The following is a 25,563-nucleotide window of genomic DNA, read 5'->3' as shown; positions in this document are numbered from 1 at the left end:
ACTGACTTCTTTTCCTGATGGTTTTGTGTGATGGATAACAGGGAAAGTTAAAGTGCCAGTGAAAAGTACAGAAAATACTCATTTTCTTCCTAACCCAGAATAGCTACCACTGGATAGTCATCTTGTCCCAGCTGGCTCATTAGATTCCTGTGTGCCTCTTTTGTTTAGAAAACACTAGCTTAATGTAGTGTTTAGTTTCTCTGAGAGAAGAAACCTTAAAACCTTACATCAATCCTTATTTCAGATGTAAGATGACAGGTGAATATTTTTTCCAAATACTTTAAGCTCATTGCTATTGGAAAAAAGTTTCCCCAGGACTTTCAGTAATGAATGAGAACTCAAACAACATTTGGATATTAATCCCATGGTGCAAAGATTTCCTGCAAAGTACCTTTAATGTCTGCATCACAACAGGCAATTGGATGTGCTAATTTTGGCACCATAAGTTATATGTACAGCATTACATACTAGATACCAAGTCACCCAACCAATATTTATCCATATGAATAGAAAAACTGAACAAAAACATAGTTCTAATAAATGCTGCATTCATAAATCCAATACAATTTAAATTATTTATACAAATCAAGGGCTGCCATTTGGGATTATTTTGTTAATGATAAAAACAGGGATTTCTTATAAAATACGTCACCGTTCTTTACTATTATATATTAAGTGGCTTGCTATATGAAATACCCTCAAAAAGTAATATTTAAAATCTGTTTCAAATAAAAATTACAGCTATGTTACTGTTCAGCAGCTCCATTCAAATAAACATTGGTACTTCATTCTCAAAGAAATTGTGACTGAAGCAAAAGCTTTGAACTTTGCATTCTGGTGTGTAAAACAAACACCTCCTTCTGCATACTTTAAGTCTACCATTCTGCTTCAGTAATTTGAATTATGCCACATTCAACTTCAACAGGAAAAGCACTTTGCTGATATAAAAGTCATATAAGGCAATCACATAAGATTAAATCTTGGTAGGCATGTCAGCTTTCTTTTAATAAAAAAAAGTCATTGCCATCTAGTTAAATAAGTATCTTTTGTTATAGAGGGTTCCAGTTATTGTAAAAGGGCCCTTAAAAAACCCAATGCCTACATCTTAATACTCTACCCCCTCTTGCCCTAATACACATTTAAGGAAAGTAATTCAATGTGCAAATTGGCAAAACAAATGTGGAGAGGGGACTTCTTGAAATGATGTGCCCAATCAATTCTTGGTTTATTCTTTTACAGTAACAACTTCCAAAAAGTAAAATAACCAAAGTAGTCCTAAAAATACACAAAACAGATCTTCAACTTTGCATTCCTTTCCCAATAACACAAAAAGTATGTACAGCATGTTTAATAATATGCAATATGCAAAAGCTTTGTGTTGCTGTTAGCAACCTCTAGACCCACCCACCCTCCTTATTCACAAATGTACCTCTACTAAACACAATTACATCACTAAGCCTGTTAGTTTGAAAGAATCTTAAATTTGTTAAAACTGAAAAATCTTTGTATAGGGGCTCCACTCATTTGACTCAAGGTTATAGACTTCTACGGTATTCAGAAATTCATTGCCATCAAATCCTCCCACTGCATAGATGGTGTTCCCTACAGATGCAATCCCAGCATTGCTCCTTGCTGAAGTCATGTTTCCAATCATCTTCCATTCATTTCTAGTTGGATCATACATCTCCACACAGCTGATGGCGTGAGAACCATCAAAGCCACCACCTACAAATAGTTTTCCTAAAAGAGAAATGAGATAGATAAATCTAGATGAAGAGAGAATCCTAAAATCTGCTAAAATCAGTGGTTTTAGAAAAGCCTCTTCATTCTGTCAGAAATACTTATTAAACTAGAGATCTGGAACATGAATTTGTGCACCAGTGGGGTCCCTTAGCCTGGCCTGCGGGATCTGGTGGTAACCGGCTCTTCAACATATCCAAGGGATCCTGGATTGCCTGAGGGTGCAGGCCAGGCTGAGGGACCCCACTGGTGCATGACTGGGGCAGGAAGGGATACAGGAGGTTGGCTAGGGGAGGGATTGCAGAGGGGCTCCATGGCATGTCTGACCCGTCTTACATAGGCTGGCTCCCAGCAGCAAGCTAACCCACCAGTAGGAGAGTCTGCTCCCTGGTGGTCAGTGCACATCCTAGTGAGTGGTTGAGCAGCCTTAGTATATCATTAACATGTTACGCTTTGATTGGTTGAATGAACAACCAGACACTTGGCATATTAGACTTTTATTATACAGGATGCCCACTAGGGTGAGAGGCACTCTCTAGAGGTGGGGGATATAAATAGAATAAAATCAATAAAAACCACCTGCACATGGAACTTAGGCAATTTAAGGGGAGGGCAACATCTAACTAAAGTGCAATTCTCACAATTCTATGTGGTAGTTGCTATTATTGCCATTTCACAGATGAAACAAGGCACAAAGAAGTTGGACAACTTGCCAAAAGACACAGCTAGTTAAGTGGCAAACCAAAATAGTTCTGTGCACTGGAACTTTTGTATTGTCTAGTGCAGTGGTCAGCAAACTCATTAATCAACAGAGCCAAATATCAACAGTATGATGATTGAAATGTCTTTTGAGAACCAAATTCTTTAAACTTAAACTTCTTCTAACACCACTTCTTTAAAATAGATTGGCCCAGGCCGTAGCATTTTGTGGAAGAGCCACACTCAAGGGGTCAAAGAGCTGCATGTGGCTTGCGAGCTGCAGTTTCCTGACCACTGGTCTAGTGTGTAACAACTAAAACTTGAAAAGCAGATTTCTGAAAACTGAACTCTTTCCGATTATATTAAAATGATTTTGATAAATGTCTTCTTGGAAACAAAGTTGGGAGTTATGACTTACAACTTTTCAAATATACATGCAGAGCAGTTAACATTTTCAAACAAAATGTTAGCATTAGGTTCTGTTACTTAAAAATTTTTTAATTACAGGTTTTCAAATTGATCATTCCTACCTGTACCCATATACAATTAAGTCCTCAATTAGTGTTCTCAATAGGTTTTAGGACTTTAAGTGAAAGACATTTAACAAAACTAATTTTACCATAGGCTATAAACAAGAGTTGAGTTCCTATGGCATCTCATCAATGTTTTAAAGTAACGTTATTGAAGGGCTTGCTGTACTTGTAAAACAACTGAGAAGGCCCATAGCCCATAGTAAGCTAGAGGCTACAGACCATACTTTCACCAGCTGAGGCCCAAGCTTATTAATATTCTGCTTTTGTTCCAAAAACAATGTAAAATTATAATTTTAAGTAAATATACTGCATGTGAAAAGAAAGCTGTGTTTGGATAAAAAAAGTTTAATGCCTTGGAAAGACTTCTTAAAAATAGTCTAGAAGTTTTACTTCCAATTAGGTATCAAGTAGACAATTAGAAAAATAACTAGGTCTAGATGATTTGCAAATCAAATACTTTAAAATTCTTGCTCTAAAGAAGTAAACCCTTAATTCCAAAATGATGCATTTTGAGTATGGTTTATGAAAGAAAATGACAACTCAGTGAACTTATCAAAAGATTAACGAAGTGATATATTTACATTATATCAAGTACTGAGTTTCTGATAAAGGTATTTCTAAAAAAGAAATCACCAATCCCCACTGCATCAGAAAAGATGGCAGCATCTGAATTCTTAATTATACAATCATATGGTTATCACTGACATTCTTAGAATTTTAGTACAAACCTTTGCCATTACCTATTCCTCGCTTCTCCAAACCCTAACACTCACCGTCCAGAACAGCTACCCCAGCTCCTCTCCGAGCCACATTCATGGGTGCAATTAAAGTCCAGGTGTTATTTTCAGGATTGTAACGTTCTACAGTGTTCAGGCAATTCCAAGACTCTGCACCTCCAATTATGTACAAATAACCACCAAGCTCACAGACTGCAGACTGATGTCTACCTATAAAATCAAGTCAAACCAAAATTATTGTTCTATCTCCCAAAACTCTTAAGTGTGTACTACACATACTATTGATTCGGAGGTCTTTTTAGGGGCAAAAAAAAAAAAACACCCCAAAACAAAAACACAACAACTTCAAGGGGGAAAAGTGAACTTACGAATGTTTAGAGGAGCACAGCTTGTCCATGATTTTGTTACAGGATCAAAAACTTCACAGTTTTTCAGCCCTTTCTGACCATATGGATCAGAGCCACCAAGGATGTATAATTTCCCATTCAGAGCACACACTCCTATGTGAGTATAAAATAAGGTTACACATTGATAAATTGTCACATTTAAACACTATCTTTTTAAAAATATATTTTTTATTGATTTTTTTACAGAGAGGAAGAGAAAGGGATAGAGAGTTAGAAACTTCGATGAGAGAGAATCATCGATCAGCTGCCTCCTGCACACCCCCTACTGGGGATGTGCCTGCAACCAAGGTACATGTCCTTGACCAGAATTGAACCCAGGACCCTTCAGTCAGCAGACCAACGCTCTATCCACTGAGCCAAACTGGTTTTGGCAACACTATCTTAATAGAAAGTGTTATTACCTGCATTACAACGGTTAGTTCTCAATTCTGGAACAGGAATCCAGTCATCTATGTTTGGATCATACATCTCTCCACAACTCAGGTCATCCGAGTGGCCATTTGATCCACCAACCACATAAAGCTGGCCCTAGACCAAAAGTGAGAGATTAGCATTTCTGCCATCTCAAGTTACGAGAAAAAGCCAAATACGGATTGCTTCTTCCTGAAACATAACGCACTGACCATCAGTACAGCCATTTGAAATCGGGCTCTTGGTGTTCTCATGGGAGCAAGGAAGGACCAATGATCTGTATGTGGATCGTAGCATTCAACTGTTCGAAGGCATTCCTCTCTGTTATAGCCCCCTGGTAAAAGAACCACAAAGATTTACATTTACAGGATTAAACCAGATGAGGGTTTCTGGTCTAGAATGCTTAAAAGTAATCAGCACAGTGAGAAAAATAATTTTTACCCACAAACTTATAAGGCCCCAGGAATCATGTTTCTTTTTTAAGCGCTTATAAACACCTTAATAACAACAGTATCATTATGACTAAATGGCTTGGTGTTTCCCTGAAAATTAGGAGAGAGCAATTTACCCACTGTATAGTGTTTTTTAAGAATCAGACTACTATGTCAAAGGTTAGACAGTACAACAGTATTTCTTTGTTGTCTTACAGTGTGGTAAAGTGGAGTGCCAAGGAAGAAGGTATATTAAACCCTCTCTTCCAAAGTTTGCATGTCACAAAGTGTAAAATCCCCACTGGAGATTTGGCTGGAGGTCCCCCATAAGAAATCACCCTCCTTGTCTTACCTGCAGCTATGAGTTTGCCATTCAGCTCCGCCGTACCCAGGCCAGACCGTGCATAATGCATAGGCGACATGGGCTTTTCTATCAGCTCATCAGGCTGCATCTCAAAGCTTAAACTTTTAGTTAGTTTTGGAGTACTTGTTGGTGAGCTTTGTGGGCTGTTTCGCCCGTGAAGGAAAATGACACAGAATACACCATCCAGCACAGCCAGGCACAAGTAAGTGTTATCTGTTAAAGCACAAGAATTCAATGTTTAAGATGCAATTATTATTACACTAGAGGTCCGGTGTATGAAAATTCATGCAGTCAGGGGTGTCTCTCAGCCTGGCCTGCACCCTCTCACAGTCTGGGACCCTTCAGGGGGGTGGGGGGTGGTGTGCAATTGATAGCTTAGGCCTGCTCCTCAGGGAACTGGGCCTAAGCTGGCAGTCAGACATCCCTCTGGCAACCCGGGAGCCCTCGGGAGATGTCCACCTGCTGACTTAGGCCAGATCTCCTGGGGAGCAGGCCTAAGTCAACAGCCACACATACTTAGTGCTGCTGTGGAGGTAGGAGAGGTCCCTGCCACCCCCACTACACTGGCCAGCCATGAGCTGGCTTCTAGCTGAGTGGTGCTTCCTCTGTGGAAGCTCACTGACCACCAGGGGGCAACTCCTGCATTGAGCATCTGCTCCCCTCTTCCCCCAGTGACCAGTTGTTCCACTGTTAGGGTGAATTTGCATATTACCCTTGAATTATATAGGATTTGGCTGCTATACAATCCTGAATCAGACTCCAGATTCCAGACAGGAACAATCTGCTATTGTATTCCAAATTTAGTTGCTTCTGAGCTTTTTCTCAATTTGAAAGTACTAAAAAATGGTTCCACTCCTTAAAATAATTACATTTCAGACACTATAAGTATAATGCACTTACTTGAAGTCTTTTCTGAAGCAATGATTTTCCACTCATGCTTAGGACTTTGTACCGGGGCATTTGGAGAAGGGAGACATCCAGTGGAACTGCTATTTATCGGCTTATGGCCATTCTCACGTGGTGGCTTTTTCTGCAAAATCAAAAGGCAGCTACAGAAACCTAGCCAAAGACCATACCTGGTATACCTGTGTTGCTGAGCTATATTTCACAACACTGAAAAAACACTAAATTTAACACAGAGCAACATTTCCAACTGGCACAAATTACAGGCATGTTTCCATCTCTTAATAACTACACTTCACAGATTGCCTGGTTAGAAAAAGCAAAATTAAAACAATTAAGAAATATTTTGTGGGTCAAGTATCAATTCCTAATGCAGGGGGAAAAAAGGGAGTCCTCCACCCCATAACCCACATACTCTTTATTCTTAAGTACAGAATAGTCTAAAAGAAGTAGACTAATTTATATAAATTTAAAATGGCATGGATTAACTGAGAGTACATTAACCCACTGTCTTCATGAAACTGTCACACCTAAATAAATCATATGTACTGGTATGTTCACATAATGCCAGCAAAAAGTGAGCAGACATAAATAATATCCATTCAGTCTCCCTGAAAGTATTTTACAGGAAAAAAAAGTGGTAAATACAAGAAACACCTAATAGTATATTTCTTTAGGACTAACGTATAGGTATTATAGAGCATTTTTCGGACAAATAAGACTACATCAAAACATAAAAAATAGTAATCAGAAATGAAATAATACTAAAAGAGCCAACCATTCTCTGAAGTAGAATACCAAGGAACACTAAAGAAGGGAGAAATGGAAAAAGTTGCAAGTTTTCAAATGATAGTAGGAGAATTACACTGTGTTCTCATGTGTGAGTTCCCTTTGATGATTTTCTTCCAGTTACTTTAGCCTATGACACTTCGAAACAACATGATCACAGACTTGGAAACATCAACACTAAGTACCCTGAGAGGAGCTGCCAAGTGAACAGGTACCACCTACACCCTCAGTGCCTGGCCAACGCTGCCTATCCACTTATTTTGGTCCCCAGGGTCAGAGTCCCATGGCAGGTAAAATTTTTAATGGAAATTGCTATTTCTATTGGAAGCAAAAATCCATGTAACAATAGAAAAAAAAAAAAAGATTGTGGAGCTACTTAAAGCTGTTAAAAAAAACAAAAAACTACTGAAGTTTGGTCTGTGCCCTGCAGCAGGTGTGGTTACAGCATGTGTAGACTATTTTGAGAAAGGGTAGAAAATGTACCATGTAAATGGTTATTAAATTCCATATGGACATTTATTATATACTTAGGTATTATTAGGCACTTTTTCACATCTCTTTTAATCCAATGAGAGCAATACTACCTACCCATTTTATAAATAAAAATACTCAAATTTAAAGATGCATTGCATAAAGCAATAACAAAGTAAAGATTAGGAATTCTAAGTATATTCTGCTATGACAGACTGCACTCTGCTACGAGAATTACAAGGCACATAAAACCCCACCCAACCTGGGAAGAAGGGATCCAAAGAATCACAAATTGACCTTGCTCACATTAATAGCTTTTATCACACTGAGAAAACTGCTCTTACATACGGAGAGAAAACCAATGTGAGAGAAAGCACAGTAACAATGAAGACTGCTGGTGTTCTGGAACCAACATTCCTGATACAGAAATGCTGGCTAACACCTTTATGTTCCGTCTGGAACATTTTCAAACATAATTCCTCCTATCTTCAGACTTTCCCACATCTATTTCACCACCCAGCGCACTCACTGGCCCATGCTTTCTTTGCCTCTCTCTGCCCAAGAGGTGGCCTCTGGGGATTTTTTCCTTTCCAGCCTCTCAAGCTAAGCGTTTCTTAACCTTAATACTCTGGAAATTAAATCCACTCAAGGTTACTATAAGTGGTTTCCTAAAAGTAATGTATTATAGGAGAGAGACCCCTGACCTCTTTCATGACTTCCACAGCAGACACTTTGGTCCTCCTTCAAAATTCCTACTCCTGAGTTAACCAGACTTTACCACACTATGTGATTCTGATTGTGCTACTCAACTTCTGTCCCTATTCCTGAAGCCCAGTGTGTCCCTTCATCTTTTTTCTTCACGATTTCGATTCATGGCACTACCTCCTAAGGAGTCAAGTGTCAGAATCCCGCTCACTCTCAAATTTTCTTAATTTTCCTAATCTGAACAATCTTTAAGAAGTACTACAGTCTCAACCTTTCCAACCATGAATGTCTAGAGTCCATCCTTCTTCCTTCGTGCCTATACAAACTGGTCTCATGAGCTCTAATCTACTTTCTGTACCTGGTTATAAAAATAAGTTTAATGCAACCATTTTGTAAAGTCACAAAAAACACAAATCAGCTGGAATCCCACAATCCACAGGCTACCACCTGATAGTTAAACATTTGTCTAAAAACATGATTTATAGACATATCTTTGGCCTATAGAAATACCATAATTTAACCCACCCCTCTACTGTGGTGAAATGCATCTGCTGTTCATATAATTTTACTCCCTTGTCTAAAATTCTCTGAAAGTTTCCCACTACTTATAGGATAAAATATAAGCCCCATACAGGTGACATTTACCTACATTTCCAATCTTGTGACCTGCAATTCCAAGTGTATCATCCTTGGAGACTCTTTGCTATCTGACACACTTCTATCTGCTATGCAAACTCTTCTAATCCTGACTGCTCCAATATTGCCTCTTTTGTGAAATTTCCCGTTTCTCTCCTCTTGACTCCACTAAGCCCTACTTTTATACTTTAAATTAGATAAGTCTTAAACGTCTGTATTGTTTTACTTATTCCTATAAGTTCCTACAAGTAAAAACAGTCTCTTAACACATTTTTATGTCCCCATATCTAACACAGGGCCTGCCACACAGGCATCCAGCCTTTGTTTATTCAAAGAGTACTTTTGGAAAATGTTCACACCCAAAAACTTTTTCTGAAAATAAAGGTATTCAGCCATTATTAACACACACCTAACATCACCATCATACAGGTTACACCTGGATCTGTATCCCTCATAAATACAATGTTGAGCTGAAGGCCAAAAGAGGAATACATACTATAGGTATGTAAACGTCAAACATAGGCCAACTAGCCTGTTGTTTCAGAAGTTAGGATAGTGGTTTCCTTTGAGGGTAGTGTAGTGATCCAGAGGGGTAGGAGGAAGACTCGTAGAGCACTAGAAATCTTTTCTTCTTGACCTGAGTAGTATTTAAACTTGTGAGTTCATTACTATGTGATACTTAGGATTTGTACAGTTTCTCTGTTATTTGTTCATAAACTTAAAAAGTTTACATCTAAGAATTTTTTTTTTAATTGGGTCTATTTAATAGTCATTCCTGTTGCAAACAACTATTTTTCTAACCAAGTAACTTCTATATTGTTTCATCTTATTTGCAATTTTTCTTACTATTTTTAAATGTTATTGAGAAAAATGCTAAATGGGGTTTCCTAATTTGTTGAGTTAATTGAATTCTTTTTTTATGTGGCAAAAATGGTAGTAACTTGAAGGTATGCTTTTCTCCCAGAAATGTTTCTGTCCAGTCATACCAATGAAATTCTTCCACTTTCCTTTATTAAAGGAAAATTTCATATAATATAAAATGCTCTAATCAAATTTCAACCTGAGGTTACCTCAGATGTGCAATGTGTACCTGCACAAACTGAATGTGGTCATCATCACTGCCAAACACCTCAGCCTGTCCATCTAGTAGGTTCCCATCAAGCAGCTTGTGATCAGCTGAGTAGTACAAGGTTTGAACCTGCAAAACAGCAACAGAACACCCATGTGGCTACTGTCTCCATGGCTACACCTCTAGTCCGCAGATCACTCAACCGCCTCAAGGTAACCTCCAGTGTGCTTCTTGAGCTTCTTGACATCTTACTCTGGCAGGATCCCGAAGCAAAGAAAATACATGTCATGGTTGTAAAATCTTTAAAAAAAAAATACAGAATCTTCTAATCCTGGCTGAAGGCTCCTTGGCTTGATTGGCATGAAAGAAATCTTCATTTTTTTTTCATAGCTTCTATTATATAGCATTAAGAAAAAAAGCACTAGTACAATATACAAGGTCTTAAAGAGTATACATATTTGCAATAAAATACTGAATATGGTTTACACCTCTGAGGATAAGTGGTCTAATTTGCATAAATATATTTCTGTCCTGTAGGCAATGTAAAAAAAAAAAAAAAACAAATTCAAAAATTCAAACTGTAGAGTACTTCCTTTAACAGATGCAAATACATAGCAATTGCATCTGACTTTCAAATGGAAAACCATTAACTTAAAGATCACCTGTTAGCCTTTTCAGAACATCATAACAGTGTTTTTAAAGGTCTAACAGATTTGATAAGCCATTAGTGAACCTGAAAGGCTTAAGTGGAAGGATAAACTCAAAGTCACTCCATTGTTCCACCTGCCTATTTTAATTCCCACTATTTTTCCATTAATTTTTCTTTTTTGCTTGGTTTTTAAACGCCAAAGTTGAGTGACTATGTATGAACAACACCATTGAAAAACACAAAGCTTCAAAGATAAGAATCCTGTAAAGGAGTAAACACCATTAAATCATCATCGTTCTCTGCCCACAGCGGATTTTTCTTAGGAGAACTGGGGCAGGACTGCTGCTTCTTTACGTGTCAATACACTTGAGGTTTCTTCTTGTTTCTTCAGTCTTGGGTATCCTAGTTTTGTTAATAAACCTATGGGGAGATAAATCAACGGGGAGGAACAACCATTAGAAGCTTTTACCTACTTGTCATTTTTAAAGCAAAAACCTGTGAAGAAAAATTAAGAATCTACAGAAAATTTCAGTGTACCACCTCCCATTTCTAAAGCAAATTACATGCTACTTTAAAGAAAGTTAATGGCACATAATAAGCAAAGAAATTTAAAAAAAAGAAAAAAAAGAAAAGCAGAAGACCAAACTGAACAGTTCATTCAGCTCACCTGGACACCCCCCCTGTTTCTCAGCTTAGGGGTACCTATAGCAAAATTTAAATTCTTTAGGGTCATGGTTATAAAATAAAAGTGAAAGGGAATCCTTCATGTTATAGCAAATAATTTTTAAGAATTGTTGAATCCCATTTACTTTAAAACTAACCTCTTCCATCAGCTCTTCCAGACTGTCTCCATTCTCCCAGATGCTACGCTGCACCCAGTTGATTACCTTTGTATACAATTTGCCATTGCTGGGCAAGCAAACATTATCTTCAAGCATTACCTCCAACTGGATTTGGAAAAAACACACAACAACACATGGATCAGTGTTCACCCTCCAATTTTCAGCTTAATTCTCAATTTCATAATAAAGCTGTCAATAAAGATGCCCCATTGCATTCCATGCATTTACTCTAACTTGTGAATTAGAATTAAGTAGTCAAGAAAACAAAGTAAACAAACTGGCAGAAAATGATTACACTGGGAAAAATATAATTTCAATGTACTTTTTCATAACCAACACTCACTTTCTTGAAACACAAAGATTCCCTGCCTGGAGCTAAGTAGTATATATATCTTTGTAGATTTTACTCCTTACCTTTAGCCGTGGAAGTTTAAGAAACTCTTCCTCTTCAGAAATTTGTAACAAATGCTCTTGAATATAAGCATCAACCTTATTCAACAAACGGGAGTCTCCCATACAACTTGCAAAATTACGGTAGGAAATGCAGCTGGTAACATCCATTCGAGACAGTAAGTAATCGCCACAAACCTTGGAAAACAAGAGTGCTAGTATTTACATACATTTTATTTAACAGGCATTTCATACTCAATGAATAAGCATTATGTACAGATATAAAGACAAATAAAAAATCACTGGCATACTAGAACAAGTTTAACAGTAGGAAGAAACAATGTATACTAAACAAATAATGAACAGTAAAGAATGCCTTACAATGTGTAAACTATGTAAGGAAAACAGCACTAAACAAATGCTATGATAATGCATATGAAATGTTAAGACAAGTACAATTTTCAACTAGAATAATGAGACAAGTCTTCATGAAGGCAATATCTGAATTTGGCTCTTCAGGACATATGATGGTATAGAATGCAAATAGCAAATAGAGTAGATGCTGCAATTTAGTTTGACTGGAGCAAAAGATAATCAGGGAATACTTTTGGAAAAACAGCAACTACTTAGGGAAAACCTAGTGGTAACTGAGGGATATGTGCTATAAGCCAGGGAAGGATTCTTAAGCAGAGAAGTGCTATAGAGGAGGGATCAGGAAACTATCTTGAAGGGTCTGATAGGGATTGTAGGCATACTACCTCTTATTTCACTTCTACTCAACTGTCACTATAGGTGGAAAGTGGCCATACATCATCTGAAAGCTATGTTCCAGCTAAAACTAGATAAAACTAGGCAGCTGCCGGGAGGGTTGCAGTTTACCGACCCCCACCAGGGGATTAAATGCTTTTCCTCATATGAATTATTAAGCACTTCTCAATGGTGTTCAATTCTAGAAGTACTTTTAAAAAACCAAGAAGAGTAAAAGAACAAAGAATTGTTCTGACTGGGTAGCTCCACTGGTTAGAACGTCATCCCAATATTTTTTTTTAAACAAATGAGCAAAAAATTAAGGTTGTGTGAATAATCTGAGAAAAACAATATTTTAATTCATGCTAGCAGAGACTAACAGACACCTTGCCAGAGAAGACAGTTGGAAAAACAAGATTTTAGCCCATATTATCCGAGAGGAGGTATGACCTTGCTGCATTATTACACCTGCAGTTAAAATAGCATATTCAGTTCTGTAGCGGAAAAAAGAGACTCTCAAGTTCTTGAGGAGAAACAAATAACAAGATATAGATTCTAATAATAAGACTCCCTGACAACAGTAGTCTTTGTGGATTACTTCTGGTACTCTACCTGCTTTACTCGGTCCATCTTCAGCTTTTTGGCTGCAGAATAAACATCTTTTACTAATTCCTTATCAGCTTTCAACCTATTAAAAAAAAAAAAAAGGTCTTTATCATTTCATATATCAAGGTCTTAAAACAGATGAATTTAAACCTAGAGCAGGGTTAGGGAACCTTTTTTCCGCCAAAGGCCATTTGGATATTTATAACATCATATGTGGGCCATACAAAATTATCAACTTAAAAATTAGCCTGCTATATTTGGTTGAACATTTAATTAACTCACCTCTATTGCATTGGCAGGGCCAGACCAAATGATTTTGTGGGCCTTATTACAGCCGCAAGGCCGGACGTTCCCCACCCCCTGATCTAGAGAATCGTGGATTTTCCTGATTATACAAATGACTTAAAAAAAAAAACTTACTGTGCAGTGTAGGCATAATTCAACAAGACTTCAACAGCTTCTGGATTGAGATCATCGAACTTAACATGAGAAACTCTATGAGGATCACCGTCACTATTGAAGATTTCAAATAAATAGGGACTGCAGCAAGCCAGGACCGCTCTGTGTGCTAACATCTCATGGCCGCAGACCTGAAATTATGATAAATTAAAATCGGAAACATTGTCGACTATGTATTTCTAATCACTTTTTTAAAAAGTTATTTCATTAAATGCCTCCTATGAATGAGAAAATAAGCAAAGCCAAGATCTTATGGCTTTTAGTAATGAAGACCAATTCTATAAGTTTCCAATTAAGTTTTAACTACCTGAAGTCGAACATCACAGAACTGCCCACTTTTCCTCAGGGCATTTAATTTGGCAACCGAAGACTCAATGAAATTTTCATCTTCAAACATTAAATATCCGTTGGGAATCATTTTTCCTTATAAATTTGGCTGAAGGGAAAAAAGAAATGGTTATTTTACTTGTAAACGGTGGTTTTTATATTTAAAAGAGTAATACAGTTAATCTTTATTTTCAAATTCTGTCCTATCAACAAAAATTTTATCATACAAAAGCATTACTGAAAAAACACTGGCACTGTATGTTCAAGTCTTTGTACTCCTACACTTTGGTCATCTTTTTAAGGATTCATACAGTACTGGATATCTCAGCAATTTTGGCCATTTCCATGTCTATTAACACAGTCATTGTAAAGGGAAAGAAATGTAAACCCAGCCTTATTCAAACCCATCCCACAAACAAACTAAAAGCTTGGACAGCTGTGAGTTGGTCCTCATGTGTAGGTTTTCAAGTGCTGTCATTCCTTTACCCACAAACGAGAAAAACTGATATTAAGATGAATTTAAATTCAGTTCTCTATGCAGGTTTCATATATCCTAAATCACTTATAGGAATACATGATCGAAACTTTGGTTCTTTTAAAGTTTCCACTTCACCTTTTCCTGTGAACAATTAACTAATGGGCTATACAAGATGCATCATTAAAAAGCAGTCATAGGCCCTGGCTCAGTTGTATTCTAGTCAGAGTACAGGCCCAGGTTGCAGGCTCAAACCCTGGCAGGGGTCCTGCAAGAGGCAGCTGATCTATGTTTCACTCTCATATCCATGTTTCTCTCCCTCTCTCTAAAAATCAATTTTTAAAAAAGGCAAAAATAGGAGATTTAGTTTGAAGTAACTTATTCAAATTCAAAATACAAGGAAAAAATAGATGTGTTTTCACTACAATTACTGGCTTCACCTTATAAAAATTATGAAAGGCTTTTAGAGTACTTGGTACATACAGTGTTCAGAAAAACAAGATGTCTTAATGCTGCATTGGGCATAAATATTCACTTACCTACTATACTGGTAAGAAATGTATTTCTGGGATGTCTTAAATAATTCAAGGACAAAGGAGTGTTAAAACTCAGCACTTCGTTGAGGTATGAAGATAGGTGGTTGAAGTGAAGGCAGAGGTGTCTTAAGCTTTAATGGTGATTCCAAAACTATCAGGCTTGGAAATGATGTAATTAAGTCCTTAAAAGCTATAGACATGAATTTCTTCTGTGATAATCATGCATCATAATCTGTAACAATGAAAAATTTTAGATATTCAGGATGTCACTGATCTAGGTAGATTACATCACACAGTAAGTTGTGATCTTGAAGAGATTTGGACATACCGGTAAATGGCACAGAGAGAAAATAACTAACTTAATGGGACTATTTACAAACATTTTCCATTTAATCAGCAACTACTCTGGTTAATTTTTTAAAAAACAAAACAAAAACAAAAAAACACCTTTTAACATAGAAACAAGTGATCTTTCTGTTTTCACCAGCCAGCAAGCAACTTGGGCATCATTCCCAGATATGTACACAATGTTATACAAACCAGATATATATACTGTTCCCCAAAGTGTGCTCTGTACTTCCTAACCTCTGTACCTTCTTGAAATACCCTTAATCCAACCTCTGCCAGGTGAAATTTTAGCTCCAGAGAACCCCTTCAAGTCCCCCAGGTAAGAAGTAGTTTCTCCACATACTGAACCCTCTGAAAAGTATTTTCATCTTCCAGCTGGCCTCTCTGGGCTGTTTCTGTATGCCTGCTTATCTTCCTTAATTCAAGGTCCCTTGAAGGCAGAACCTCTACCAAAACAACTTAGCTAGAAACTTAAATATAAAGATTCACCTGAACTGCTATTACACCACTAATTCAGGAAACCAGAACTAAAAATTACTTGAAAGATGTGGGTAATTTTTTTAAAAAGACATCTTAAAATTACCCAAACTTTCCTTATACATTAATCAAACCTACAATTCTAAATCTAGCAATTATGTTAAGGTAAACAATCACTAAAGTCTGGTCCAGTTCTAATTCAACAAACCTTTTGTGTTACATTCAACACATATACGATCTGAGACAGTGCAATCCCACATGACCTAACTGTGTAACTTAGGTCTTATTTCACAGAAACCTGAGTATTCTTCTGACTCAGTTAGGACTGTTGTGTAATATTGATTTCCTCTGCTCTACACTTTCATCTAGATTAGTTAGTTCAGCTTTTCTTAAGAAACCAGGTCTAATAAAATAAATATTTTCCAAGTGATACACAATTCTCTATATGTATAGAAAACACACTATTTCTTAAAGAAACTATCCAACATTTTTTGCCAAGGCAGCTCAAATTAAGAAAATTTTTGTATATCGAGGGCCAATCTACAGACACAGTTGGTAACTTCTCACTTCGATTTCATAAGCTGCTCTTAAAACAAGAGTGGAAGGGGAACTGCCATGCAAATTCTGTTGATATGATTAAAATGTGCCCATTGAAAAACCAAAAAACATTACATACGGAGGTTTATAAATATTCTAAACTTTGACAAATTTTATTCACTATTTGTAAACTAGTCTTAATCTAAGAATAAAATGGCACCTACTTATATTTAATAAATTGGAAGTTCTACTTTAAATTTATTTTTAAAAGCAAAATCAGATCATTAACCCTTTGCACTCCGAACCATTCTGGACATTGGCTACCAGCTACTTGACGCTACTTTGCGGCGGACACGTGCGTTGAATTAACTCAATTCCCCGTAATCACTAATTATCTGCGAGGGGACATCCGAGTGATATGCTAGAATTCCCATGTCCCCTGAGAGGGGACAGCGGAGTGCAAAGGGTTAAAATCACTTCAGTCCTCTTGAAACAACACATTAGAGAATTTTTGGAGCAACTCTTGGAATATAAATTTGTACAGTATTATTAGTTTTGCAATAGAGTCCCACTACATTTAGTACTTGGTTTTCTATTATAGTACATTAAGGTCTTAATAGAACCTCATCACTTTAATGTCTACTCGTAAGTACAACCTTACTTGGTTTTAAAAGCTAGTCCAAATCCACTTAACATTTAAGTTAATGTAGCCAACTTATTTGAATCAACTGCTGTCCTCATGTCCCTACTCTCACCCACCCTCAAGTTAAGGGGTTAAAGCAAAACGAGTCTTTCAAAAATTCACATTCACTTTCACTAAAGACATGGATGCAGGAAAATGAAGTATAGCTATATATACCAGTGCTTATCCTAAGGTAGTAAGGGTATTTTAGCGTGGATATGTGGCATCATTATCGAAATCAATATCCAAATTAGAATTCCAAAGGTTTAAGAGTCATTTTAGTTTGCTGCATGCTGAAAGTTAGGAAAAGGAGGAGGAGAGGAATTTGCTTTGGGACATTATAATGCTGAGGTATACCTGCTGAGCATTAGGGTTGATACCACAAGTGTGAGAATACTGATACAGGTATAGGTTCAGAAATCGTTTACAAGGTGGTAATTGAAATTGATGTGAGACTAAGCATGTATTTTCTGTGGTTCTAACAACAACAACAAATACCCACAAATCACTCCCTTATTCATAATTCCTCCATTTACACTCTAGCACAAAAAGGTCGGAGGACCCCCAACTTTTAAGAATTCCTTCAGGCCCTAACCAATTTGGCTCAGTGGATAGAGCTTCAGCCTGTGGACTGAAGGGTCCCAGGGTCCATTTTGGGGTATGCAGGAGGCATCTGATGAATGCTTCTCATTTATCGATGTTTCTAACTCTCTTTCTCCCTTTCTCTCTGCTTAAAAAAATCAATAAAATATATTAAATAAAAAAGAATTCCTTCAGTAGATTTGACTATACAGCCATACTATTGAAAAGTCAATGAAATTATTTTTAGTGGTACTTGATGTAGTGATAACAATTAAGACATTTCCTTAACAAGAAAACTTTTTCATTAAAAAATACTTGCTAAACCATATTCAATTGCCATTTGAAATATCTTTCAAGCAAGGAATGCAAAATGCCAACCCAAATTAAGTGGCCAAAACCCCACCAATTTAAAGCTAAATAAAACCTGGAATGTTTTGGCTTGGGGGGGAGGGGGTTAGAAAAAACAGTGAGAAACTAAGAAACTGATATCGATTAGCCAGAGATGCACTCCATTAGGAAAATACAAAGGAAAACCATTCTGGGTCTCTCTTTGGTAGGTGGCACTAGTCCATTTTACAGAACTCCAGCTACCAGATTACAGACATCTGATAAGCAGCCTGCTAGGGGACAATAAATGATCCTCTTCTCAATCGCATTCTAAATAGTCAGTGTTTGCCTCATCTCCAGGTGTACAAACAAATACAACTAAATGCTCCTTGGCATCTTGAAGCCAGAGATTTATTTCAGCAGGACTCTGCCTACGAACCGCACTGGTATTTTGTTATCCTTTAACCAACCGCCAGAGCTACAGTTACTAACAGAAAATACCGTCTGGTCCATGCTGTCCATGTTACCAGGCTTCCGGAGTTGTTCTTTATTATTACTGGGCAGACCATCCCCCCACCTCACACAAGTCCTCAAAGAATAGCTTTAAGCCAGGGTGTTCTAGTCCTCCATCACTACCAGACTTTGGGAAACAAACAAACAAAAAATGCACGCTTTAGGCATCTGATTTCTACTTGCTATCCTTTTCAAATGTCAGCTGTCTTCACACCAAGATCTGTGCACGACTTAAATGTATTTCTAAAGTATTTGTGGTTCAAGTTTCCCTAACGTTCATCTCTCAATCTGATACTGCGGGATTAACCTTCCTGAGTGCTTATAAGCAAAGGCAAGATGTGAACAAGGCTCGAAAAAGAGCACCCTTGTCCACCGATTTCTTGGGGGGACGGGGAGAAAGTGGCGAGCGCCCCAAGGACCGGCCAGCCCTGCAGCCCGAGGCCTCGATCCGCGCTCCGCGGGGCGGGCGCCCGTCCGCAGGCGGGGAGGCCAGGCGCCCGGCGCCGCACACCCCCGCCCGCCATTGGCCGGCCCCGCAGTCACTCAGCGCCAGCGCGTCAGGACAGCCGCTCCCTCCCTCCCTCCCCCCGCCCCTCGCTCCCCGCGCCTGGCAAGAAGAGCGGGCAACGTGGAGCGGGAACAAAGGACCCCGCGGCCCACGGCGATCGGGGGCGCGATGCCACCTCCCTCCGGCCCCGGAGGCACCGAGGCGGGCAGGGCTCGACTCCCCGCCCACACCGCGCCGGGTCCTGGGACATCTCTTGGTTGGAGAGTCCAGACCCGGACTGACCCATACGCTGGGCATCGGTTCTGACAGCGGGAACCGAGATTCCCGCGTCTTCCTTCCGGAAGGCAGCTCATCCCTGCCCCGTGGCCGCCCGGCCCCAGGCCCCCGAGTTCCTCCCGCCCAGCTCCCCCGGCCCCAGCACTCCCCGAGGCTGCGGGCACCCCCGCCCGCGGCCGCCAACGCCGCCCAGCAACCATGGCAGCGCCCGGAGCGCGGGGCCGCGCGGCGCCAGCCTCCCGTCCTCCGAGGGCGGCGGCGGCTGGGGATTCCTCTCCAACCCGCGGGATCTGGACTCCGCTCCGCGCCTCCCGCCCTCTCCCGCCGCCCTCGCCCTCCCCCAGCTCCGATACCGGCCGCGCCCTCCCCCTCCGCCGCCGAGGGCGGGAACGGCGCTTTCCTACCTGGTTCATCTCGGAAGAGATGGAAAAACTCATCTCTGGAGCTTCGCCGGGGAGCAGCTGGAAGCGGGCGGCTACAGGCCCAACGGAAAGCGCCTCGAGGCCGCGGACGGGGGGGAAGCGATCGGCTCACGGGGGTTGCCGGGAGAGGGGAGCGCCGCCGAGGACTCGCTCGCGGGGACTCGTCGCTCGCGGGCGGGCGGGCGGGCACGGCCGCGCGGAAGCAGAAGGCGAAGAGACTGCGCCCAGCAGCGGGTTCCGAGGGACCGACCTCCACGCGCGTCCCGGAGACACTGCCGCCGCCGCCGCCGCTCCCGCGCGCCTCACCCCCTCGCACGTCACCACGTGCGCCGCCGCCGCCGCCCACGCTCCGCGGACGCTCGGGCTCGGAAAGTGTCCGCCAATCACAGGCGAGCGCCTCGGAGATGCCGCCCAGCGGCCCCGCCCACCCCACCCACGGCCCCGCCTCCCGCCCGCCCCGCCCTGCCTCCCGCTCGCGCGCTCTGGTTCCTTCCAGCGCCTCTCAAGTAGGTCAGCGCAAGGTGATCCCTGCGAGAGGCACCTCGCCTCGTCTCCTGGCTGCGCCCTGGTCCCTCCTTCCCTCGCCCCGCACCCGCAACCTCACCCTCACCCTCATTCGCCCTTTAGGACTGTCCCAGGACTGGTTCCCTCCGGCCTCCTGCACCTGTTCGGTCCCCACTGGAAGCGCAGTCCCCAGAGAGATAGGGTGTGTGTGTGTGTGCGTGTGTGTGTGTGTGTGTGTGTGTGTGTGTGTGTGTGTGGTGTGTGGTGTGGTGTGTGTCTGGGGTGTGTGTGATGTGTGTGTGTGTGTGTGGTGTGTGTCTGGGGTGTGTGTGATGTGTGTGTGTGTGGGGGGGGGGTGTGTGGTGTGGGGGGTGTGGTGTGGGGGTGGGTGTGGTGTGGGGGTGGGGTGGGTGTGGGGGGTGTGTGGTGTGTGTGGTGTGTGTGTGGTGTGTGGTGTGTGTGTGGTGTGTGGTGTGTGGTGTGTGTGTGGTGTGTGTGTAGGGGAGGTGTGTGTGTGTGTGGTGTGTGTGTGTGTAGATTAGATCTCTCCAGGTACATCCAGGCCACTGCCCTTGACCAGAGCTGGTCGCCCTGCGCCTCAGCGTCTGGGTGCAGCCGCCTCTGGCCCTCCCCTTTGTCGGAGGGCAGTGGTGTGCAGCGAGGAGGCAATGGCGATGGTGAGGAGAAAGAGGCACGTTGAGAGAAGGGGTGCGAAGATTCAGTAACTTAGAAAGAACTCTCGGAAAGGCACAGTAAATGTGTCAGTGTTGCTATGAAAACCTGTATATTTCTACTTTTCGTCTCCATCCTAAGCCCCCCCGCCCCCTCTCCGCCTGAAGTGTGTTTTGTCTGAGCGCAGCGCTCCTCTCCCAGACCCCGAGTCAGTTCTCTGCTGGTCGGCCGCTTTGGGAGCTATCATAGTCTTGAGAAGGGGTAGTCCCTATCCTAATCTTCTGGGGCCTTTCAGACCCGATGCCAAGCTTAATTATCCAGCCCCCGGGCTTGCCCCAGGAGGTGAGCCTGTGCCGGGAGCTGGCCCTCAGAGCAACTTTCCTGTGACTTAGGGAAGGGCTGGAGGGCTTGGTGAGGTAAACTTGCTTAGGGTTTGGCTCAGGCTTCAGGTTAATGTGCTGTTAGCATAGCCTGATTTCCCAAGGGCATTCAAGGGACCTAAGCCTCCCCTTGTTTGTATTTGATCACTCAGCTGAGTTTGTAGACAGTTCTAGGCGCTCTTTGTCAATGCTTCCTACCATTCTTTAATATAAACTATTTAGTTTGTGCTCACAGAAGCAGGAAAAAACAAGTGTTTTGCAGCCCTTTATCTGCAACAGAATCTTTTTACAATGTTTTATTCTGAAATCTCCAGGCAAGACTTGTTTCCTTTTCTTCCTCTTTCCCCCCCCTCTCCCCTTTACCCTCCCCCCAATGCAATTGTGGGAGGAAACAGGAACTAAGATATCTATTAGAACGATTCTTCTTTCTTAAAGAGAAAAAGACCGATGTTTGTCACTGGGCTCTTGCTTTTTGATAAATAGCAGCAATATTCCCTTTTATTGCAAATGAAGCTGCTAGAGTACTTTTAAGTCCTTCCAGTGTCATGGGCTTCATACCTCCAGTGAGCGAGAATGAATTGGCTGCTTGGGGTAAGCACATGACTGTGTGCCCTGCTGGACACATGGTCCCACTTGCTGTACTCTAAATAGTGCCTTTTGTGACCTGGCGCAGTCAACACTTCCCTTAAAGCTACAGTGTGACCAGTCAGTGCATCTCTGCCTTGTAGGGAATGACACATACCACATTCTCTATGAATAATGGCATAATTCATACATCCCATTTGTCTTCCAGGCAACTCCAGACTTAAACCTCTCTATCCAGTTCCTACGTATATAATCCAGATGAAACCTTGGGTGGAACATGGCAGGTAATTTCAACCTTATGAAGTAAACAAGTTATGAGACTTTGCTCTTGGTATTGAAATTAGACAATATATACTTAGGGAGTGCTTAAAAAAATAAAAACGATCCACTCTTTTGTGTGTCAGGCACTAAGGAAGATAATCAAGAAATTGGTGCCAATTTGCAATCTTTCCATTTTCCTCTCTGATCCTGCTTCCCACGTTGCCCCAGTTCTAAACTCTGACTTGTATTTTATCCTTTATGTATTCATTTGCGAGGGCTGTTGCAACAAAGTATCACAGACTGACTGGTTTAAACAACAGAAATGTACTGTCTCCCAGTTCTGGAGGCCAGAAGTAGGAGGTCAAGGTGTATGCAAGGCTGGCGCTCCCTGTAGGTGCTAGGGAAGGCTCTGTTCCAGGCCTCTCCCCTGGCGCCCGATCGTTCTTTGGCTTGTGCAGCACAGCTCCAGACTTTGCATGGCATTTGCCCTGTGTGCCTTTGTCCAAGCTTTCCCTTTTCATAAGGACACCGATCATATTCTAACCCAGGATGACCTCATCTTGTAAATTTACAATAACTCTGTTTCCAAATAAGGTCACATTTGGAGATATTTGAGTGGGGATGGGGGTTGGGGGAGGTGTTAGACCTTAATATGAATTTTAGAGGGGACATAATTCAACTCATAAGACTTTAGTTCAATGTTTCTCAAGATTGGCCCACCAACCACATTTGTCAAAATCATCTAGATGTTCTTTTTAGAAATGAAGGTCTCTAGGCTTCATCTTAAGACAAGTGGTTTTCAAAGGATAGGGTGGGGGTGCTTTTTGCCCCTTGGGGACATTTCACAAACTTTGGGGCAAAGGTGATGCTAAACATCCTACAATGCACACAGCAGTCTGCCCAACAAAAAATGTTCCCATGTAAAGTGGCAATAATGTCAAGATTGACAAACCCTAAATCTACATTTTGCCAAGCATCCCAACTTCTTAAATTTTTTTTAAAAATTGTTTTTAGAGAAGAAGAGAGGGGGAGAGAAACATCAATGATGAGAGAGAATCATTGGTCAGCTGCCTCCTGCACGCCCCACACTGGGGATCAAGCCCCAAACCTGGGCATGTGCCCTGACAGGGATTCAAACTGTGACCTCCTGGTTCACAGGATGACTCAGTCACTTGACTGCCGGGGCACATCCCAACATTTTGTACCCACACTAAAGTTTGAAAAGTACTACATTCCCAAACAAGAAAATGCTAAATTAGTTTATCATCACCAAATGTTGAAGGGACTTCTTGAAGAAAAATTTTAAAAAAGATGAAAAATATGAATAATAAAATGGCAATAACTACACATCTATCAGGGATCGCTGTAAATATAAATGGGTTAAATGTTGCAATCAAAACATGTTGGGTGGTTGAATAGAGAAGAAATCAAAACTCTCACATGCTGCCTATAAGACACTCACACAGAAAGACACTCATTGAAAGTATCAATGACCCTAGCCGGTTTGGCTCAGTGGATAGACCGTTGGCCAACAGATTAAAGGGTCCCAGGTTCAGTTCCAGTCAAGGGCATATGCCTGGGTTGTGGGCTCAATCCCCCATAGGGGGCATGCAGGAGGCAGCCGATCAATGGTTCTTTCTCATCATTGATATTTCTATCTCTACTCCCTTCCTCTCTGAAATCAATAATATATATATATATATATCGATATATATATATATATATATTTTTAAATTTTTTTTTAAGAAAGTATCAACAAAATGAAAAGGGAGTCCACTGTATGGGGGAACATATTTGCCAATGATACATCTGATAAGGGATCAATTTCCAAAATATATAAAGAACTCATACAACTTAACAAAAGTAGACAATCCAATTAAAAAATGGGCAAGTGACCTAAATAGACACTACTCCAAAGAGGACATACAGATGGCCAAGAGGCATATGAAAAAAAAATGCTCAGTCACTAATCATCAGAGAGATGCAAATTAAAACAACAATGAGGCCAAACCTGGATAGAGCGTCAGTCTGCGGACTGAAAGGTCCCAGGTTTAATTCCGGTCAAGGGCATGTACCCTAGTTGCAGGTACATCCCCAGTGGGGGGTGTACAGGAGGCAACTGAATGATATTTCTCTCCATCCCTCTCCCTTCCTCTGTAAAAAATCAATAAAATATATTTTAAAATAACAGCAACAATGAGGTATCACTTCACACCTGTGAGAATGGCTACCATAAAAAAATCAAAAAACCAAAAAAAAAAAAAAAAAAAAAATCACCAAACCACAAAAACTGGCGAGAATGTGGAGAAAAGGGAATCCTAGTATGTTGCTGGTAGGAATGCAGATGGTGCAGCCAATATGGAAGGCAGTATGGAGTTTCCTCAAAAAAAATTAAAAATGGGACTGCATTTGACCCTATGATCCTACTTATAGGAATATAACCTAAGAATCCCCAAACACCCCAATGTTTGTAGCAGCACAACTTACAATAGCTAAGATTTGAAAACAGCCCAAATGCCCATCAGTAGATGAGTGGATAAAAAAAAGCTGTGGTACATTTACATAATTGAATATTACACAGATATAAAAAAAAAGAAAAAGAAAAAAAAAGAAGGCTCTCTTACCCTTTAAAATAGCATGGAGGGCCAAAACCGGTTTGGCTCAATGGATAGAGTGTCAGCCTGCGAACTGAAAGGTCCCAGGTTCAATTCCGGTCAAAGGCATGTACCTGAGTTGCAGGCACATCCCCAGTCGGAGGTATGCAAGAGGCAGCTGATCGATGATTCTCTCTCATCGATGTTTCTGGCTCTCTATCCCTCTTCTTTCCTCTCTGTAAAAAATAAATAAAATAAAAATAAATAAATAAAATAGCATGGAGGGACCCAGAGAGTATTAAGCAAAGCAAAATAAGCCAGTCAAAAAAAAAAAAAAAAAAAAAAAAAAAAAAGACAAGTATCATATGATCTCACTCATATGTGAAATCTAATAAGCAAAATAAACTGATTAAAAAATAAATAAATAAAGGTCTAGAGACATAGAAGCATGGAACAGACTGATGAATGTCAGAGAGAAGGCCAGTAGGTGGAAGGGGTGGGGTGGGAAGAGATTAACCAAAGAGTTTATATGCATACATGCATAACCCATGGACACATACAATAGTGTGATGAAGGCCTCAGGGGAGGGGGTGGAGGAAGTCACTGGGGGAAAAGAAAAGGACATCTTTAATACTTTCAACAATAAAATAAATTAATAATTAAATTTTTAAAAAGAAAGTAAAGGGATAGAAAAAGGTATTTCATGCAAATGGAAATGAAAAGCTGAGGTAACAATACAGACAAAATAGACTTTAAAACAAAGGCAATGACAAGAAACAAAGAAGGACATTTCATCATACAATAGCCAAGATATCGAAGCAAACTAAGTGTCTAATAGTTGATTGGATAATAAAGAAGATGTGTTGTATATAATATTACTTGGGCATAAGAAATGAAATCTTAATAAGCTAGAGGGCATTATGCATAAGTGAAATAAATCAGCAGAGAAAGAAAAATACCATGTGATTT

General features: G+C 40.6%; 1 protein-coding gene and 1 pseudogene across 6 annotated transcripts; one reads left to right on the top strand and one right to left on the bottom strand.

Annotated features, from left to right (window-relative positions):
- Positions 1-978: 978 nt before the first annotated feature.
- Positions 979-19,732, bottom strand: LOC118721378 (influenza virus NS1A binding protein). Of its 6 annotated transcripts, none has more exons than XM_036442292.2 (15): positions 19,581-19,732; positions 14,930-15,158; positions 13,896-14,024; positions 13,550-13,719; positions 13,136-13,211; positions 11,801-11,974; positions 11,366-11,491; positions 9,917-10,024; positions 6,223-6,352; positions 5,311-5,535; positions 4,740-4,861; positions 4,518-4,644; positions 4,078-4,209; positions 3,746-3,919; positions 979-1,740 (listed from the first exon to the last, which is right to left on the bottom strand). In XM_036442292.2, exons 3-15 carry the CDS (start codon positions 14,004-14,006, stop codon positions 1,487-1,489), a joined length of 1,929 nt encoding a protein of 642 aa, XP_036298185.1. In that variant the 5' UTR covers positions 14,007-14,024; positions 14,930-15,158; positions 19,581-19,732; the 3' UTR covers positions 979-1,486. The 6 variants fall into 6 exon arrangements, with proteins under 6 accessions (XP_036298185.1, XP_036298186.1, XP_045439103.1 ...); XM_036442293.2 differs by having other exon boundaries at positions 11,486-11,491; XM_045583147.1 differs by lacking the exon at positions 19,581-19,732 and adding an exon at positions 17,868-17,885.
- Positions 15,909-25,563, top strand: part of LOC118721682 — a 35,705-nt pseudogene continuing 26,050 nt past the window's right edge.

The sequence above is a fragment of the Pipistrellus kuhlii genome, unplaced genomic scaffold (assembly GCF_014108245.1).
Source record: "Pipistrellus kuhlii isolate mPipKuh1 unplaced genomic scaffold, mPipKuh1.p scaffold_m20_p_18, whole genome shotgun sequence".
Taxonomy (NCBI): Eukaryota; Metazoa; Chordata; class Mammalia; order Chiroptera; family Vespertilionidae; genus Pipistrellus; species Pipistrellus kuhlii.
Note: the sequence above shows the minus strand (reverse complement) of the source record. Positions and strands in the feature narration are given on the sequence as shown.

Coding starts and splice junctions, on each gene's coding strand:
- LOC118721378 (XM_036442292.2), bottom strand. CDS start 14,006: ATGATTCCCAACGGATATTTAATGTTTGAAGATGAAAATTTCATTGAG. Junction 6,353..9,916: donor ACCACATTCAGTTTGTGCAG/GTACACATTGCA, acceptor TTGATTTTGCAG/AAAAAGCCACCACGTGAGAA. Junction 4,862..5,310: donor TGGCAAACTCATAGCTGCAG/GTAAGACAAGGA, acceptor TTCTTTTACCAG/GGGGCTATAACAGAGAGGAA.